The sequence below is a fragment of the Lonchura striata genome, chromosome 25, assembly GCF_046129695.1.
Source record: "Lonchura striata isolate bLonStr1 chromosome 25, bLonStr1.mat, whole genome shotgun sequence".
NCBI classification, from domain to species: Eukaryota; Metazoa; Chordata; class Aves; order Passeriformes; family Estrildidae; genus Lonchura; species Lonchura striata.
Window position 1 is genome coordinate 8,139,352 of NC_134627.1, and position 12,956 is coordinate 8,152,307.

The 12,956-nt window shown below is 45.2% G+C and overlaps 1 protein-coding gene across 1 annotated transcript; it reads left to right on the forward strand.

Moving 5' to 3' along the window:
- The first annotated feature begins 9,154 nt into the window (after positions 1-9,154).
- Positions 9,155-12,300, forward strand: HOXB4 (homeobox B4). Its single transcript, XM_077788431.1, has 3 exons — positions 9,155-9,470; positions 11,633-11,960; positions 12,270-12,300. The coding sequence occupies exons 1-3, from the start codon at positions 9,161-9,163 to the stop codon at positions 12,298-12,300; spliced, it is 669 nt and encodes a 222-aa protein (XP_077644557.1). The 5' UTR covers positions 9,155-9,160.
- Positions 12,301-12,956: the final 656 nt, after the last annotated feature.

Consider the following 12,956-nt stretch of genomic DNA (forward strand, 5'->3'; position numbering starts at 1 on the left):
CACCCCAGGATCCCTCCGGGACCCTCCGGGACCACCCCAGGATCCCTCCGGGACCCTCCGGGACCCCCCGGGACCCTCTGGGGACCCTCCGGGACCCCCGGGACCCCCCGGGACCCTCCGGGACCCTCCGGGACCACCCCAGGATCCCTCCAAGACCCCTGCGGGACCCCCGGGACCCTCCGGGATCCTCCCGGGACCCTCCGGGACCCCCGGGACCACCCCAGGGTCCCCCCGGGACCCTCCGGGACCACCCCAGGATCCCTTCTCGACCCCTGCGGGACCCTCCGGGACCCCCGGGACCACCCCGTGACTCTCCCGGATCCTCCTCAAAACCTCCCCGTGCCCTAAAGAAAAAAATTCTCATAAAAATGTGGGAAAAGAAAAGCGATCTGAGTAATAAAATGGAAAATATCGGCGGGATTCGCTGGGTAATAACGGGGAAAATCGCAATAAAATGGTATTATTTATAGTAAAAAAGTGATAGAAGGAATGAAAGTCATAATATCAGGTGAATTCGCTTGATAATAAAAGGAAAAATCTCAGTGAAATTATATCATTTATCATATAAAAGTGATATGAAGAATAAAAGTCAAAGTATCAGGTGAATTCGCTTGATAATAAAAGTAAAAATCACAGTAAAATTATGTTATTTGTCATATAAAGTAATATAAATAATAAAAATATCAAAAACCTATTATTACTTATCGCAATAAAAGTAATATACATAATAAAAGTAACAATATCAGTGCCATAGCCTTATTTGTCTTTTATTGATCGCCAAAAAAAGAGAAATAACGTTGTGAAATGTTAAAGGGAATTTTTTTTTTTTTTGGTCGCTTCCTGATATTTTAGATAAAAAAGCGAAAGGAAAATCAGAAATATCTGATATTTCAGATTAAAAATGAAGGAAAACCAGAAATATCTGATATTTCAGATAAGGGAGAAGATTAATAAAACCAGATATCTGCAGATAAGCAGAGATGCGCAGACAAAATTCGGATTTTTTCTGTTCTCCTCTAGGATGGATGGGGAAAAATGGCCAAGAAATAAGGATTAATTTACATTATTCTGCATTATTTCACATTATATTTTGCATTATTTGGCAATATTTTGCATTATTTCATAATTTTTCTGGTATTATTTTGGCATTATTTTGTATTATTTGGCTTTTTTTGGCATTATTTTGGCATTAATTTGGCATTATATGGCATTAAACTGTATTATTTGTCATTATTTGCCATTACTTTGGCATTATTTTTTGTCATTCCGCATTGTTTTGAATTTTTGGTATTATTTTGGCATTATTTTGGCTTTATATGGCATTATTTTGTGTTATTTGGCATTATTTTGGCATTATTTTGTATTATTTGGCATTATTTTTATTATTTGGCACTATTTGGCATTACTTTGTATCGTTTCACATTGTTTTGTATTATGGGGCATTATTTTATGTTATTTCAACATTTTTGGTATTATTTTGGCATTATTTTGTATTATTTGGCGCATTTTTTCCTTTTTGGCATCATTTGGCATTATTCGGCATGATTTTGTATTTTTGCCATTATTTTGGCATTCTATGGCATTCTTTTGTAATATTTTACATGATTTTGGCATTATTTCATACTATTTGGCTTTTTTGGAAATTTTTGGACATAATTTTGGCTTTTTTTGCATTACATGACATTATTTTGTATTATTTGACATTATTTTGGCATTATTTTGTATTTTTTGGTATTTTTGGATGTTATTTTGGCATTATTTGTATTATTTCTCATTATTTCGTATTTTTGTCATTATTTTGGCACTGTTTTCTATTTTTGGCATTGTTTTGGCTTTATATGGCATTATTTTGTATTATTTGACATTATTTTGGCATTATTTTGTATTTGTGGCATTATTCTGGCACTGTTTTCTATTTTTGGCATTGTTTTGTCTTTATATGGCATTATTTTGTATTATTTGACATTATTTTGGCATTATTTTGTATTTGTGGCATTACTTTGGCTTTATATGGCATTATTTTGTATTATTTGACATTATTTTGTATTTGTGGCATTACTTTGGCTTTATATAACATTATTTTGTATTATTTGACATTATTTTGGCATTATTTTGTATTTTTGGGCATTTTTTGGACGTTATTTTGGCATTATTTTGTATTTTTTTTTGCGTTATTTTGTATTTTTTTTGCGTTATTTTGTATTATTTGGCATTTTTTGGCGTGAATTTTGTATTTTTAGCCCGATTTTGTCTCTTTTTTTTTGCTTTTCGGCTGGAAGGGGCGGGGTTCGTCCTTGGCAGCGCCGGGCCGGGGTCAAAAAGTTGAGGGTCAAAAGTTGAGGCCGAGCGCGACTCGGGCTGGGCGGTGGGAAAAGGGAAAAAAAATCAAAATTCCAATAAAAGAAAGAGAGGGGGAGGAAAGGCGGGAGGTGGGGTTGGGGATAAAGGTGGGAAATGGGTGGGAAATGGGGAAAAACGCGTGGAAAAAGCAAATTGGGAGCGCTGAGGGGTGAAAAGGGAACGGGGGAAAAAGAATTGGGAAATGGAGGAGGGATTTTGGAAAGGGATAAAGGTTGAAAATGAAAATCCAGTCAATGAATGGAATGAAGTGAAGTAAAATAAAGCGAAATAAAGTGGCAAATAAATAAATAAATAAATAAGAATAAAAATAATAAAATTGCTACAAATAGTAAAAAAAAAAAAAAGTAATTGTAAAGGAAAAAATAAAACAAAGTAAAAATAAAATTGAAAGTAAAAATAGAAATAACTACAAGTTTAAAATAAAAATAAAAATTAAAATAATGCATAAAATAAAATGAAATATATCATTAAAATAAAATTAAAATTTAAAAGAATTTAAAAATAAATAAAATAAAATAAAATAAAAATTAAAAATTAATAAAATAAAATAATAATAAAAATTAAAAATAAATTAAAAATAAAATTTAAAAATAAAAATAAAAAAATTAATAAAGCCCAGATTGGCAGAGGTCTCTCCCACGAGAAACGCAATTTTTTCAGAGGAACCCCGCGCCGCTGTCGGGGCTGCGCCGAGCGGGATCTCGGGAATCGCTTTGATTAAATCCAAATTATTTCCCTTCCAGCGCGGGGACTTTGGAGAGTTTCAGTTTTCCGGGAAAAGGGAAAAGGGAAACGCGGCCGGGGGAGCGGATTGGGGAGCGCGGCCAGAGCCAGGGAAAACTGCGCGAGTTCTGCTCCTCCTCCCACCCCCATGGGAACCCGAGCGATTTATATTTTATTTATTTTATTTTATTTTACTTTATTTTATTTTACTTTATTTTATTTTATTTTATTTTATTTTATTTTATTTTATTTTATTTTATTTTATTTCATTTTATTTTATTTTATTTCATTTCATTTCATTTCATTTTATTGTATTTTATTTTATTTTATTTCATTTTATTGTATTTTAATTTATTGTATTGTACCGTATTGTATTGTATTGTATTTTTAATTTTTATTTATTTCATATATTTCTATACTTCCTTATGAAATCCTATTTTTCCCATTAATTTTTCCCCTCCCGGCCGCCCCTTTTCCCCGCTGCCCTCCACCACACCCCTACCGAGGCTCATTTTTCCCCGGCGGGGCGAACATTAGAGCCCTGGGAAAGGCGCGCTGGAAAATCCATTTCCTCGCATTGGCGGCCGAGGTGAAAAATCCGGGAGAAAATTAAAAATAAAACAAAAAAACCCCACCCCGTTTTGCTGGGCCTGATAAGGGCCGGCTTTAATGGATTTACTCGGGGTTTACTCCAGCTCGCGGGGTTACTCCATCCATCTCCTCGCGGCGTAATGAGCGCGCTTATCTGCGCTCCGCACCCGCCGCTCCGCCTTTGCGCGCGGCCAAGAAAAGCCATTTGTTGGCGGATTAAAGCGAGCAGGTAGCGTCGTTTGGCGGCAATAAAAACAGCGAAAAAAGGAATTAAATATTCTCTAGAAATCCATTTCTTTCCAGGCGCCTCCCCCATTCCGCCCCGCCATTCTCGCTCCCCCGCGGCAGCGTTTAAATTTCAATTTAGGGCCGCGAGGGGAGGGCAGAGGAAATTAAAGGCGTCATTTGCGGCGAGATTTGGGATTTATCTCCCTGGCCTGGGCTCGGGATTTTTCTGGAGTTTTGGGGGTTTTTTTTCCCTCTATTATGGTTTTTTTTCCCGCCCGCCAATCGATTGAATACGCTTTTTAATCGCGATTTTCTTCCCCAATTCGCCCTTTATGGCCGTGTCGGAGCTGGTGGTAAAAGCGGGGCTGAAAAGGGAATTCCCGCAGGGCTGCGGACCCCGACCCTGCCCGCAGCTCCTCGCGTGCCGAAATATTTCATTCCCCAAAATATTCAGTTCACCAAAATATTCCGTTTTTCGGAGCGTTCTGATGGGTTTAGGGAGGCGCGCCGGGGTTAAAATCTGAATTTTCCGCCTGGCAAAGCAGGTGTGGGCTCATCCCCACCTCTCTGCCCTGCCTTTATCCGCCTCGAGGTTTTTTATTTATTCAAAGTTCTGCCCTGAAGAAATCCCTCAGACCTGCGGGGGGAGAAATCCCACCCGAATTCCAAAAAAAAAAAAAAAAAAAAGAAAAAAAAAAAAAGGAAAACCAGAAAACCAGAAAAAGAAATGCTAAGGAGGGGAGAGGCGAGTGGAAAAGGAGAATTAAAAATTTTAAAAATTAAATCTTCATCTTTGGAGAAAGGGGAAGGATCAGAGCAGGCAAAACACCTCGGGGCGGGTGGAAAAGGAGAATTTAAAATTTAAAGTTTCATCCTTGGAGAAAGGGGAAAGATCGGAGCGGGGAAAACACCTCGGGGCGGGTGGAAAAGGAGAATTTAAAATGTTAAAAATGAAATTTTCATATTTGGAGCAAGGGGAAAGATCGGAGAGGGGAAAACACCTCGGGGCAGGTGGAAAAGGAGAATTTAAAATTTAAAATTTTCATCTTTGGAGAAAGGGGAAAGATCGGAGTTGGGAAAACACCTCGGGGCGGGTGGAAAAGGATAATTAAAATTTTTTAAAATTAAATCTTCATATTTAGAGAAAGGGGAAGGATCGGAGCGGGCAAAACACCACGGGGCGGGTGGAAAAGGAGAATTAAAAATGCTAAAATTTATAAAATTCATCTTTGGAGAAAGGGGAAATATCGGAGCCTCGGGGCGGGTGGAAAAGGCGAATTAAAAAGGTTCAAAATTCAATGTTCATCTTTGGAGCAAGGGGAAGGATCGGAGCTGGGAAAACACCTCGGGGCGGGTGGAGCGGGAGACAAAAAACCCAAATAAATGAAAATTTCGGGGTGAAGCGCGGGTCAGCGCGGCGGACACGCCTCGCTGTTTAACAAAGACTGCCAAAGTATGAGATTAATACCAAAAGTTGCGTTCGCCCTCCCAGCCCAAAATGCTCAGACGGGCCTCGCGGCGCTGCCGGCGGCAGCTCCGGGGACAAAGCGGGGCGAGCGCGGAGGGGGCGCGGCCACCAGCGAATAGCGACAAACCCCCAAAAAACCCCCCAAAAAATTCAGAATTAGGAGAGGAGGAAGAGGGAAAAAAAAAAAAAAATACAGAGAGAGGGAAACGAGGGGGTTGAAGGAGGATTAATTCATTAATTCGTTAATTCATGGTGCTGGGCAGCGCCGCGGCAGCGGGGCAGGGATGGGCAGGGCTGGCGGGATTTTTGGGGGGGTTTTGGGGGATTTGGTCCCTGAAAACTCCCTGGGTTTTGGGGAGAGCCTGGAACCCCCCCCGGGATTTGCCGCGAGGAGAAGGAGCCGCGATTTGGCCAGGTAGGAAGCGCTGCGGGCCGCACCTGCGGGCCGGGGGTCCCACCCCCTTTTTGGGGGCACCCCAAAGGCCGGGGGAGGTGCTGGCAGGTGCCGCCGGATCTGGGGAAGGGTTTGGGATGCCCTTCCTAAAAAAAGGGGAAGGCCGGGGGTCTGCTTGAGGGGGCTTTGAAATGGGGGAAAAAAAACCCAAAAAAATCCTCCAAAAATAAAAATTCTGTGAGAAATTTCCGCGGGATCCCAAAGGGGAGGGAAGGGTGAAAATTTGGGATGCGAGGGGAGATTTCTTGGAGGTGTGCTGGGGGGAAAATAAATTCTGGCAGACGCTAGGGGTGCTGGTTGGCAAACCCCGGCCCTGTGGTGTCACCGCGGAGCGGAAAAAAAAAACCGATTTTTTTTTTTAAAGGGATGTGGGAGGGGGTTAAAAATAGAGAAAAAGGCCTGGTTGTTCCTAGGGCTGGGGCGGGAGAAAATGGAATAAAATAAATCACTGAGGAGGGGTCGGGGAGGAGGAATAAACTCTAAAAGAGATAAAGAGGGGATTAAAAAGGAATTAAAATGAAAAGGAGCCGTAATGGGGTCGGTTCTGATATTTTATGGCAGCCGTGCCCGCGTTGTAGGTTTGGCTCCGCTCTTTTCGGGCAGGTTTTAGAGGAAAAGGTGAATTTTGAGGTGTTGCTGCTGCGGGAGGTGGGAGGTTCCGCTCGGTGCAAAAAGATTTCGCTGCTTCTGCTGGAAATTTGGGGTTTTTAAAAGGATTTTTGGGTTTTCTTGGATGCCCTTGGTTTGTTTCTTAAAGCGCCGCTCAGTTATTCTGTATTTAGCGGGGAGTTTTTAAGCAGGAAAAGCGATTTATTCACCTCAGAGCGCCTGAGAAATCCAGAATGGGGAGATTTCGGGGATTTTATTCTTGGCCAGAAGTTTTAATTGTTTGGTTTTTAGGGAAAACGCGGGAGTTCTCGGAATCTGCCGAATATACCGAGAGGAATTTTAAACGCAGCTTTTCCCTGATGCCCTCTCGGCTGCGGCATTTAAATGCAATTAATTCGGGAGATACTTGACCTGGAAATGTTCTGCCTTTTGAAATACCAAAAAAAAAAAAAAAAAAAAAAAAAAAAAAAAAAAAAAAGAGAGAGGGAAAAAAAGGAGGAAAAAAAAAAAAAGAAGGAAAGGGGGGCTGCTCTACTTTTAATCTCTTGGGTAACTGTAATTTTAAACGAAATCTCAACACGATGCTACCCTCATTAGTTCCGAATGAAGGTTCATTACCTAGACAGTATGAATATTTTATTGCTTTATATCCCTTTTTTCGGAAATGAAACGCCTTTGATCTTTTTCTCGGGTTGTAAAAAGAATTGCCTGTCATTAAAAAAAAAACCTGTCGCCCCATCTGCCTTTACATTCTGTATTTCTTTTCATCTGTTTCTTTCGCTTTTTTTTCTTTTTTTTTTGTCTTTTTTCTTTTTTCTTTTTTGTAATCATTTCCCCGCACACGCACGGCTAAACGCAAACCTTGGGTGACCTCCAAGAACGAAAATTGGGTGAATTTTTTGCGCTGCCCACCAGAAAATCACGGCGGGACTCTCAGGGCGGGGTGGCGACGGAGCCTGGGGGGGATTTCTCTTTTAAAATAAGATTTTAAACGGATTTTTGCGTTCGCGTCTCGTTGCGCGCCTGCACCTCCACCTTCACCCCAGGAGCTGATTTTTACACGCCCAAAAAAACCTTTCTCTTTCCCCAAGGTGTGGAGAGAAAGGTGGGAAAATCCCGATTTTCCTCTCCTGCGAGCTCTGCAGCCTCGCTGCTTTCATGACCGCCTTTCCCCCGCCCCGGGGGGAATTTCCCGAGCCCGAGGCGAAGCCCCGGCTGCTCAAAAACCCCAAAACTTTGCCCCAGAAGAGAATGGTGGCGGTAGGAGAAGATCTGAGACCGAGGAGGACGCAACTGTCTTCTATATGTACCCTGTAGATCCGAATTTGTGTAAAGGAAGTTGGGTCACAAATTCGTATCTAGGGGAATATGTAGTTGACACAAACACTACAAACCCAGGAGCCATTAATACACTCCCCCCCCCCCCCCCAAAAAAAAAAAACCCTAAAAAATCAAAAATTAGAAGGGTGGAAAGGAGGGTTTGCAGAAAATCGCTTTAGGGCTCCTTTGGATTTGACCTCAGCTCAACTCCGGCGCTGCTGCGATCAGACTTTATCAGAGCTCCGAGATACGAGCGGAGCTGCGAGAGGGAATTTGGGGATTTGGGGATTTGGGGAGGGGGCGAGGGGGTCGCGGGCGTTGTTGCAGAGATTTCAGAGCGGGGCTCGCCCGCCTTTGCTTTAATTTGTGTGGTCTGGGCGCTGACAAGGATTAAAAAATAAATAAAAATTCTCGGTGCCGCCGCTTTGCTCCCTGCAGCTCCCGGCGCGTTTGGGGTCTGCCCGGAGGATTTGGGGGGTTCCTTGGGGGATTTCAAAGCTCGCCGTGGCTTTTGCAGCGCCTTTATGACGAGAAGGGCTCGGGGAAAACGCATTAGGCGCGGGCTAATTGGCTTTTGTAATTGTTCATCAAGTGCCGGGCTCCGGCCCCGAGCGCGGGCCGCTCCTGCCGCCCCCGAGCGGGCGGGATTTGGGATCTGGGATTTGGGATGGCCGGCACCCCGAATTAGCCGCTGAATTCCGTATCGATCCCCGGGCAGCCCGATCCATCTCTGCCAGCTCCCGCATCCCCTCCGCCGCTCGGGGGTGGCGACCCCGGCTCGGGGGGTGGCGACCGCGGCTCAGCTTGCGGGGCGGGCGGGGGGGAGGCAGCGCCCGGGGTCCCCCCGCGAACCCCCCGAATTTTTACCTCGCCTGCTAATTATTCTCTGTTTGTCGGCTTTCCGAGGGGGGGGCCGCTGTCCCCGCCGCCCTCCCCGAGGCGAGGACACACCCCCGAGGGGTGTGGGCGGCCCGCGGGGCGCTGCGAGCCCGCGGCGGCCGGAGGGGCCGGAGGGGCCGGGGGCGGCCGGGGGGGAGCGGACGGCCCCCGGCCGCCTCCCGGGGATGCCGGGGGGCCCCGGGAGAGCCCGGGCTGGGCAGGTTTCCTTATCCGGGGCTCGCCGTGGCCCTCGCCATTGGCCCGCGCTGTCACATGGACTCAACTTTGTTCACTTGACAGTAAGTAGGAGGGTTCCGCCGAACAGGAAAACGGGGAACGGCGGGCGGGGGGGTCGGGGGGCACAGGAATAAATTTTAAGGAGAGAAAGAGAGAGAGGGAGAGAGGGAGATACATATATATAGATATAGATAGATATACACACACACACATATATATATATATATATATATATATATACACGTAATTTTTTTCGCCCCCGCGCGCGCTCGCAAATCCTTAAGACATTAATGGCCATGAGCTCGTTCCTGATCAACTCCAACTACGTGGACCCCAAGTTCCCACCCTGCGAAGAGTATTCCCACAGCGATTACCTTCCCAATCACTCGCCGGAGTACTACGGCGGCCAGCGGCAGCGGGAGGACGCTTTCCAGCAGCACGGAGCCGCCTACGAGCCGCGGGCCGCCTGCGAGGAGCAGCCGCTGCCGTCCTGCCGCGGCCCCGGCGGTCCCGGCGGTCCCGGCGGCCCCGGCGGCCCCGGCGGCCCCGGCGCGGAGCCCGTGGTGTACCCCTGGATGAGGAAGGTCCATGTCAGCACGGGTGAGTCGGGGCCGCGGCGCCCTCGCTTTCCGCCCGGAGTAGCACCTCGGAGTCTTGCAGGAATCTTCTTGTAAAAGGAGCGTTCGGCGGAGATTTACGAGCGCCCGTTTGCGGAGCGCTATAATTACATCCTCCATAAATTTTTATTGCTCTGCTTGGCCATGTGCCTTTGAAGTCTCTGTTACCATCCTCCTCCAGTTTCTTCCAGGCTACTTGGCTTTTTTTTTTTTAAAGTTTTTTTTTCTCTCTCTCTCTTTTTTTTTTTTTTTTTTTTTTTTTTTACGGCTGTCCAATCTCCCTAAGTGAAGTTTTATGTTTTGGTAATTTGTATTTAAGTGGCGGATTGAGTAAAGTTTTACAATTTTCACCTCCCCTGCCCTCTTTTTTTTTTTATTTCCCTCCCCTTTTTTTAACTCCTTTTTTTTCTCCTTTTTTCCTCCTCCCTTTCTTCCTCCCTTTTTTCTTTCTACTTTTTTCCCTCCCCCTTTTTTAAACTCCTTTTTTTCCTGCTTTCCCCCCTCCCTTTCTTCCTCCCTTTTTTCTTCCTCCTTTTTTCCCTCCCTTTTTTTCCTCTATTTATTTCTTCCTTTTCCCCCTCCCTTTTTCCCCTTCTTTTTTTTCCTTCCCTTTTCGCCCCCCCCCCCTTTTTTTTTCTCCTTTTTTTTAAATTTTTTTTAAGGGAGATATTTAACAAATCGCAGCTCCCGTTCTCGCCGGTTCTCCAGCGCTCAGGGGGAACTTTTGGGGGCAATTCCGCGCTGCTCTCGCAGAGCTGCGAGTGCAAAAAATGCGAATTTCCACACGCGGAGGGCTCGGAAAACGCGTCTGGGAAAAACCTTTAGGCAGGAATCCACGTCCAGCCATGAGGTGGAGATTTCCACATCGCTTCTGGGGGGATTTTTTAGAAAGTTTCCCTTTTTATTTTTATTTTTTAAAGCAAATCCCCCCTTCCAAAGAATGTGGGACACTTTCTTTTTTTTTTTTTTTTGTGATTTATTGAGGGGGGGGGAAAGAACCCATTAAAGGAACAGCTCGGTAATTCTGCTTTTCTTTTTTTTCCCCCTTCTTTTTTTATTTGCTTTCCCCTTATGTTTTTCCTTTTTTTGTGTGTGTTCACCCCGCTTTTTTATTTTTTTGCATTTTCCCTTTATTTTTTCCTTTTTTTGTGTGTTTTCACATATTTTCCACTATTCTTGTGTTTTCACATTTGTTACCATTTTTTTGGGCGTTTTCACGTATTTTTTCCTTTTTTTTTTTTCTGTATTTCCACATTTTTTTCCACTTTCTTTTATGTGTTTTCACATTTTCTCCCTCTTTTTTTTTTCTTTCCCATCTTTACCCCCTCTTTTTTTGTGTGTGTTTTTGCACATTCCCCCCCCCCCCCCCGCCATTTCTTTTTGTACTTCCACATATTTCTCCCCAATTTTTGGGTGTATTTTCACTTATTTTCACCCCCTTTTTTTTGTATTCCCACTTATCCCCCCTTTTTTGTGTGTATTTCCACATCTTCCCCCCATTTTTCCCTATTTCCACATATTCCCTCTTTTTTTATATATATTTCCACCTCTTCCCCTCCCATTTTTTTGGTGTTTTCACATATTTTTGTGGATTCCCATGTATCCCCCTCCATATTCTGATATTTCCACATCTTTCCCCCACTTTTTTTTTGTATTTCCCCATATCCCCCTCCAAATTTTGATATTTTCACATCTGTCTCCCCCCTTTTTTTTGTATTCCCACAAATCCCCCCCATTTTTAATATACTTCCCCCTTTTTTTAACATTTTCACATCTTTCCCCCCCTTTTGTATGTATTCCCACAAACCCTTCCATTTTTAATATACTCCCCCCTTTTTATTAACATTTTCACATCTTCCCCCCCTTTTTTATGCATTCCCACAAACCCTTCCATTTTTAATATACTTCCCCCCTTTTTTTAATATTTTCACATCTTTCCTCCCCTTTTTTATGTATTCCCACAAACCCTTCCATTTTTAATATACTTCCCCCTTTTCTTTAACATTTTCACATCTTTCCCCCTTTTTTTTAATCATTCCCACACCCCCCGCACTTTTAAATACACTTCCCCCTTTATTTTTTTTAACATTTTCACACCTTTCCCCCCTGTTTTTGTGTCCCCCGCTTTTCCCCGTGTGGCCCCAGTGAACCCCAATTTCTGCGGCGGGGAGCCGAAGCGCTCGCGCACGGCGTACACGCGGCAGCAGGTGCTGGAGCTGGAGAAGGAGTTCCACTACAACCGGTACCTGACGCGCCGGCGCCGCGTGGAGATCGCGCACGCGCTCGGCCTCAGCGAGCGCCAGATCAAGATCTGGTTCCAGAACCGCCGCATGAAGTGGAAGAAGGACCACAAGTTGCCCAACACCAAGATCAGGTCCGGCTCCTCCTCCTCCTCCAACTCCTCCTCCAACTCCTCCAACTGCTCCTCCTCCTCCTCCGGCTCCCTGCAGGCCCCACAAGGAGGATCCCAAACGCAGATCCCACAGGGAGGATCCCAAATGCAGATCCCACAGGGATCCCAAAGGCAGATCCCACAAGGATGCCAAAGTCACATCCCACAAGGATCCCAAAGGCAGATCCCTCAAGGATCCCAAACTCAAATCCCACAAGGAGGACGATCCCAAATGCAGATCATACAGGGAGGAGAATCCCAAATACAGATCCTACGGGGAGGATCCCAAAGGCAGATCCCACAAGGATGCCAAAGTCACATCCCACAAGGATCCCAAAGGCAGATTCCTCAAGGATCCCCAACTCCAATCCCACAGGGAACATCCCAAAGTCGATCCCACGGACCGGTCGGCACCCTATAACCGCCCCGATGGATCTGTGTGCGTGTTTGGGGTGTGAACTCGTGTGAGTGCAGAGAGGGGAACGGGATAATTTTAATTTGTGTCATATTTAATGATTATTTGAACCGTGGGGAAGGCGGGGCTGCTCTTTGTTACCCAGAGCCAAGATCAGGTCAACTCCTGCTCCAGCTCCCTGCAGGTCCCACAAGGACGATCCCAAAGTGACATCCCACAAGGAGGATCCGAAACACAGATCCTACAGGGAGGATCCCAAAGGCAGATCCTACAGGGAGGATCCGAAACACAGATCCTACAGGGAGGATCCCAAAGGCAGATCCCTCAAGGATCCCAAACTCAAATCCCACAAGGAGGACGATCCCAAATGCAGATCATACAGGGAGGAGAATCCCAAATACAGATCCTACGGGGAGGATCCCAAAGGCAGATCCCACAAGGATGCCAAAGTCACATCCCACAAGGATCCCAAAGGCAGATTCCTCAAGGATCCCAAACTCCAATCCCACAGGGAACATCCCAAAGTCGATCCCACGGACCGGTCGGCACCCTATAACCGCCCCGATGGATCAGTGTGCGTGTTTGGGGTGTGAACTCGTGTGAGTGCAGAGAGGGGAACGGGATAATTTTATTTTTATCATTTTTTAATTATTATTTAACCG